Raw genomic sequence first — 7,500 nt, 5'->3', positions numbered from 1 at the left:
AACACCCTCCAGGGGGCAGTAAATCACCAACCTTGTCTTTATACCTGTTCAGACAACACCCTCCAGGGGGCAGTAAATCACCAACCTTGTCTTTATACCTGTTCAGACAACACCCTCCAGGGGGCAGTAAATCACCAACCTTGTCTTTATACCTGTTCAGACAACACCCTCCAGGGGGCAGTAAATCACCAACCTTGTCTTTATACCTGTTCAGACAACACCCTCCAGGGGGCAGTAAATCACCAACCTTGTCTTTATACCTGTTCAGACAACACCCTCCAGGAGGCAGTAAATCACCAACCTTGTCTTTATACCTGTTCAGACAACACCCTCCAGGGGGCAGTAAATCACCAACCTTGTCTTTATACCTGTTCAGGCAACACCCTCCAGGAGGCAGTAAATCACCAACCTTGTCTTTATACCTGTTCAGACAACAGCCTCCAGGGGGCAGTAAATCACCAACCTTGTCTTTATACCTGTTCAGGCAACACCCTCCAGGGGGCAGTAAATCACCAACCTTGTCTTTATACCTGTTCAGACTACAGTATAAAGGCAGTATGCACATTTTCATTTTGTTTACCAACTCATAGAAATAGTAGAAGAACAAAAAGTGACTACTTCAAAATGGAGATGACCTCAAAGGCCCTGCCTGTGCTCTAACAGACACTATAATGGGACAAATACAAAGAAGAGTCCTCTATCCTTCTCTATGGCATCGCCCCCTTTTAGCCTAAATTACAATTTGTTTTCATTATCACAGGAGTCGGTAATAAAGTGGGTATTTTTTTACAAGGAGCACTTGTGCCCCTTAAGTTGGAAAATGTAGGAGCACACAAAGAAATGTAGGAGCGCAATGAAAACTATGAGGTAATAGAATGTTTAACATTTCTCTAGTCGCAAAGTTGCTCCTAAATAAAAAACAATTCACAGGTCACACAGCTAAACTATTTAGGTGGATATGCAAGTACAATGGTGGCATTGTAGAGCCCCCGAGACACGTCCTCATTTTGATTCGATTTGATTTGACAGACCTTCGACCAGAGTTAGCCTAGTGGAGGAGGAGGGGGGGGGTCAAAATCACAACACACAGATCCAGTCAACCTGCCTAATGCTTTGTCATCAACTTATAAAATATATACACCATGTGCAGCCTAGCAGCCATGTTAAGTAACGCATGGTGCTTGTTGCAATGACTACGAGACCCATTTCATTCAGCAAGTCAGACAACGTGACAAAACATTAGGTGGCATTGCTTGAATCTATAGTACGTGTACACACACACACACACACACACACACACACACACACACACACAGTGTTGTCCTTCTCACCCTGGTGATTGTGAAACTCCCTACCTTCTCATCTAAGCTCCACTGTAGCTTAGCAACCTGGACACAGATGGAGGGGGGAGAAATAAAGAGACAGACAGAAAAGAAAAAGAAGGGAAAAAATGACAATGTGTAACTGAATCACGACAGGATGCAAAAAGGAAACCAACAATAGGCCTTGATGGTGATGTGAGGAAGTCAGTAACCTGGTCCCAGATCTGTTAGTTCTCTTGATGGGCTACAGAATATAGTGATATGAGGAAGTCAGTAACCTGGTCCTAGATCTGTTGGCTCTCTTGATGGGCTACAGAATATAGTGATATGAGGAAGTCAGTAACCTGGTCCCAGATCTGTTAGTTCTCTTGATGGGCTACAGAATATAGTGATATGAGGAAGTCAGTAACCTGGTCCCAGATCTGTTAGTTCTCTTGATGGGCTACAGAATATAGTGATGTGAGGAAGTCAGTAACCTGGTCCCAGATCTGTTGGCTCTCTTGATGGGCTACAGAATATAGTGATGTGAGGAAGTCAGTAACCTGCTCCCAGATCTGTTGGCTCTCTTGATGGGCTACAGAATATAGTGATGTGAGGAAGTCAGTAACCTGCTCCCAGATCTGTTAGTTCTCTTGATGGGCTACAGAATATAGTGATGTGAGGAAGTCAGTAACCTGGTCCTAGATCTGTTGGCTCTCTTGCTTACTCTATAGATGCCATTGTCTCGTGGAGTTGGTGTGATAACCCAAACAGACTGGCACTCAGGCTAGGAAATCAAAGTTTTAAACAATGATCGGCCATGGAGATGCTTTGAAGCCACCGGTCGGCTATATTGTCTCTCCTCAGGAAAACAGTCCTCCATAGGAAGTAATGGAATTACACAGTATAAATTCCAAGGACAAAATGACATGCATTTACGTATTTTGTGGTTGTAGTGGGGACTGTAGCATTAGTACTTTCAAATAATTATACTTTAAGGAAAATGGTATATATTTTTTCATGTTACATTTGTATGTTTAGCTCACATAATAGAATGTAAAAGACTATGCAGTAAGGTGTCTGTAATAGAATAAAACGTGGCAAAAAAAACAAAATAGATGGAGACATCAGTAAATGCATTTCTAAAGCTTACAAAATATATGTTTTACAATGGTGGGAGAGAGCCAAGATGGAGGCACGGTGGCTTCAAAACAAAATGGTGGGAGAGAGCCAAGATAGAGGCACGGTGGCTTCAAAACAAAATGGTGGGAGAGAGCCAAGATGGAGGCACGGTGGCTTCAAAACAAAATGGTGGGAGAGAGCCAAGATGGAGGCACGGTGGCTTCAAAACAAAATGATGGGAGAGAGCCAAGATGGAGGCACGGTGGCTTCAAAACAAAATGGTGGGAGAGAGCCAAGATGGAGGCACGGTGGCTTCAAAACAAAATGGTGGGAGAGAGCCAAGATGGAGGCACGGTGGCTTCAAAACCCCTGTCAGTCATCTAGTGTGTATGTATGTATATATAAATAAATCAACCCCAGAAAATAGATATGATTATTAGCACTGGTATAACATTCGTATTGGCCGATATTATCCAATGACAGAGCAACATCATTACAATGTCTATTGGTTGACTAATCAATGATTGACCCATGGAGAAGTCTGGGCCCTTCAGCAGATCAGAATGCATCGGGAACATTCAGATATAGATAGATATGTGATATAGAACAAACATGCCTCGCCGACATGTAGACAAATGGAATCGTGGTACGCTCTATTCATGGCATTTCTATCTGCAGCGTTCGACAACGTTTTGGTAACTGAACATCACCTTGATGTTGACGATACCAAGACATGAGATCTGAACTGCTGTCATGATAGCAGTATTACGATACTACAAAACTACATTTATGGGCTTTTTTTTTCTTCTTCACAAAACAGACTTAACTCAATTGGTCCTTAAAAAAAGAGTGCTGACAACCAAAGGCTTTTTGTTTGCAACATTAGAACGTTTTTTTTTGGGGGGGGGGGGGGGGGGTCAAGAAACTGTCCGCTTCCGAATATCGCGATTCTAGTATCAGTACAACCCTAATCTGAAAAGAACACAGTATAGAATGTCACCTTTTAATTGAGGGTATTTTCACACTTATATGATTTCCTGTTCAGAATACAACCTCACAGTTTCCTTAATGGACAGATACAAAAAAAGAGTCCTTTATCATTCTCTATGGTGTCATAGACACATATATGACTAACTGTTCAGAAAGTAAATACCTGCGTTGCGCCGCAGACCGGCCCTCCCTGCGTTGCGCCCCAGACCGGCCCTCCCTGCGTTGCGCCCCAGACCGGCCCTCCCTGCGTTGCGCCGCAGACCGGCCCTCCCTGCGTTGCGCCGCAGACCGGCCCTCCCTGCGTTGCGCCGCAGACCGGCCCTCCCTGCGTTGCGCCGCAGACCGGCCCTCCCTGCGTTGCGCCGCAGACCGGCCCTCCCTGCGTTGCGCCGCAGACCGGCCCTCCCTGCGTTGCGCCCCAGACCGGCCCTCCCTGCGTTGCGCCCCAGACCGGCCCTCCCTGCGTTGCGCCCCAGACCGGCCCTCCCTGCGTTACGCCGCAGACCGGCCCTCCCTGCGTTACGCCGCAGACCGGCCCTCCCTGCGTTACGCCGCAGACCGGCCCTCCCTGCGTTACGCCGCAGACCGGCCCTCCCTGCGTTACGCCGCAGACCGGCCCTCCCTGCGTTACGCCGCAGACCGGCCCTCCCTGCGTTACGCCACAGACCGGCCCTCCCTGCGTTACGCCACAGACCGGCCCTCCCTGCGTTACGCCACAGACAGTGCAACACTAGGCATCAGATTACAGGAGAGAGACCCTTTAAAAAACAGCCACCCCGCTGACATGCTCACCAGACAGATGACTGGAAGGATTACAGTAAGATCACAGAAACCACAAAAACTCCCTCACATGCAAACTACTTAAAATAATGTTTTAACATGACTAGGCTACTCCAACACAGACATTGTTTCAAATGCACATCCTTAACTACAACAGGGTTAATATAGCCTGGACCAGCAGCCTGGACCAGCAGCCTGGACCAGCAGCCTGGACCAGCAGCCTAGACCAGCAGCCAGGACCAGCAGCCAGGACCAGCAGCCAGGACCAGCAGCCAGGACCAGCAGCCAGGACCAGCAGCCTGGACCAGCAGCCTGGACCAGCAGCCTAGACCAGCAGCCTAGACCAGCAGCCTAGACCAGCAGCCTAGACCAGCAGCCTAGACCAGCAGCCTAGACCAGCAGCCTAGACCAGCAGCCTAGACCAGCAGCCTAGACCAGCAGCCTGGACCAGCAGCCTGGACCAGCAGCCTGGACCAGCAGCCTGGACCAGCAGCCTGGACAAGCAGCCAGGACCAGCAGCCAGGGCCAGCAGCCTGGGCCAGCAGATCCGGGAGGGAGGGAGGGAGGGAGAGTAGGTTTACAGGGACTGCAGATCCGGGAGGGAGGGAGGGAGGGAGGGAGGGAGGGAGGGAGGGAGGGAGGGAGAGTAGGTTAACAGGGACTGCAGATCCGGGAGGGAGGGAGGGAGGGAGGGGCAGGGAGGGAGGGAGAGGGCAGTAGATGGAGAGGGGGAGAGTAGGTTAACAGGCTAATAGGGATGCAGCTTTACTGTAGGCCTACAGTCTGGACCAGCAGCCTGGGCCAGCAGCCTGGGCCAGCAGCCTGGGCCAGCAGCCTGGGCCAGCAGGACAGACCAGCAGGATGGGCCAGCAGCCTGGGCCAGCAGCCTGGGCCAGCAGGAAAGACCAGCAGCCTGGACCTGCAGCCTGGACCAGCAGGATAGACCAGCAGGATAGACCAGCAGGATAGACCAGCAGGATAGACCAGCAGCCTGGACCAGCAGCCTGGACCAGCAGCCTGGACCAGCAGCCTGGACCAGCAGCCTAGACCAGCAGCCTAGACCAGCAGCCTAGACCAGCAGCCTAGACCAGCAGCCTAGACCAGCAGCCTAGACCAGCAGCCTAGACCAGCAGCCTAGACCAGCAGCCTAGAACAGCAGCCTAGACCAGCAGCCTAGACCAGCAGCCTAGACCAGCAGCCTAGACCAGCAGCCTAGACCAGCAGCCTGGACCAGCAGCCTGGACCAGCAGCCTGGACCAGCAGCTTGGACCAGCAGGATAGACCAGCAGGATAGACCAGCAGCCTGGACCAGCAGCCTAGACCAGCAGCCTAGACCAGCAGCCTGGACCAGCAGCCTGGACCAGCAGCCTAGACCAGCAGCCTAGACCAGCAGCCTGGACCAGCAGCCTGGACCAGCAGCCTGGACCAGCAGCCTGGACCAGCAGCCTGGACCAGCAGCCTGGACCAGCAGCCTGGACCAGCAGCCTGGACCAGCAGGATGGGCCAGCAGCCTGGGCCAGCAGCCTGGGCCAGCAGCCTGGGCCAGCAGCCTAGACCAGCAGCCTAGACCAGCAGGATAGACCAGCAGGATAGACCAGCAGCCTGGACCAGCAGCCTGGACCAGCCCAGTAATAACGGAGAACAACTGGACCAGCAGCCTGGACCAGCAGCCTGGACCAGCAGCCTGGACCAGCCCAGTAATAACGGAGAACAACTGGACCAGCCCAGTAGTAACGGAGAACAACTGGACCAGCAGCCTGGACCAGCAGCATGGACCAGCCCAGTAATAACGGAGAACAACTGGACCAGCCCAGTAGTAACGGAGAACAACTGGACCAGCCCAGTAATAACGGAGAACAACTGGACCAGCCCAGTAATAACGGAGAACAACTGGACCAGCCCAGTAGTAACGGAGAACAACTGGACCAGCCCAGTAATAACGGAGAACAACTGGACCAGCCCAGTAATAACGGAGAACAACTGGACCAGCCCAGTAATAACGGAGAACAACTGGACCAGCCCAGTAATAACGGAGAACAACTGGACCAGCCCAGTAATAACGGAGAACAACTGGACCAGCCCAGTAATAACGGAGAACAACTGGACCAGCCCAGTAATAACGGAGAACAACTGGACCAGCCCAGTAGTAACGGAGAACAACTGGACCAGCCCAGTAGTAACGGAGAACAACTGGACCAGCCCAGTAATAACGGAGAACAACTGGACCAGCCCAGTAGTAACGGAGAACAACTGGACTAGGTTAACGCTCCAAGGACAAAGTTACAGCAGTTTGGACCAGCAGCCTGGACCAGCCCAGTAGTAACGGAGAACAACTGGACCAGCAGCCTGGACCAGCAGCCTGGACCAGCCCAGTAATAACGGAGAACAACTGGACCAGCAGCCTGGACCAGCCCAGTAATAACGGAGAACAACTGGACCAGCAGCCTGGACCAGCCCAGTAATAACGGAGAACAACTGGACCAGCAGCCTGGACCAGCCCAGTAATAACGGAGAACAACTGGACCAGCAGCCTGGACCAGCCCAGTAATAACGGAGAACAACTGGACTAGCAGCCTGGACCAGCCCAGTAATAACGGAGAACAACTGGACCAGCAGCCTGGACCAGCCCAGTAATAACGGAGAATAACTGGACCAGCAGCCTGGACCAGCCCAGTAATAACGGAGAACAACTGGACTAGCAGCCTGGACCAGCCCAGTAATAACGGAGAACAACTGGACCAGCAGCCTGGACCAGCCCAGTAATAACGGAGAACAACTGGACCAGCAGCCTGGACCAGCCCAGTAATAACGGAGAACAACTGGACTAGCAGCCTGGACCAGCCCAGTAATAACGGAGAACAACTGGACCAGCAGCCTGGACCAGCCCAGTAATAACGGAGAACAACTGGACCAGCAGCCTGGACCAGCCCAGTAATAACGGAGAACAACTGGACTAGGTTAACGCTCCAAGGACAAAGTTACAGCAGTTTTCGGGAAAGAAAACGGACGTGTTGCTATGACAACGTATGTTAATATTCAGCTAGGAACAATAAATAACCCTGACTCTTTGACCCCTGAGGGAAAAACATCCTCCTTCAACACACTGCTAGGCTGCGTGTCCAACACTTTGGACCAGTGGCTACGGGCTCTGGTTACACCAATAGAGATGCAGCTTCACTGTGGGCCTACAGTCTGTCTCTGTGTCTCTGTGTCTGGAGTGTTTGACTAAAGGACTGGCTAACAAAGGAAGACGCTTCCAGTCCAGATCGTGAGCCAGCCTGTTAACCTACTCTCCCCCTCTCCCTCC

The 7,500-nt window shown here is 51.5% G+C and overlaps 1 protein-coding gene across 3 annotated transcripts in view; it reads right to left on the bottom strand.

Moving 5' to 3' along the window:
- LOC129864132 (arfaptin-2-like) overlaps positions 1 to 7,500 on the bottom strand; it is a 71,101-nt gene that overhangs the window by 30,962 nt on the left and 32,639 nt on the right. For 2 of the 3 annotated variants that reach the window (XM_055936781.1, XM_055936782.1), the window contains exon 3: positions 1,356 to 1,388. The exons of the other annotated variant lie outside the window; for it this stretch is intronic. In XM_055936781.1, the coding sequence (XP_055792756.1) occupies positions 1,356 to 1,388 (33 nt within the window). The remainder of the gene's footprint in view (positions 1 to 1,355; positions 1,389 to 7,500) is intronic. 3 annotated transcript variants of the gene reach the window in all.

The sequence above is a fragment of the Salvelinus fontinalis genome, chromosome 10 (genome assembly GCF_029448725.1).
Source record: "Salvelinus fontinalis isolate EN_2023a chromosome 10, ASM2944872v1, whole genome shotgun sequence".
NCBI lineage: Eukaryota > Metazoa > Chordata > Actinopteri > Salmoniformes > Salmonidae > Salvelinus > Salvelinus fontinalis.
Note: the sequence above shows the minus strand (reverse complement) of the source record. Positions and strands in the feature narration are given on the sequence as shown.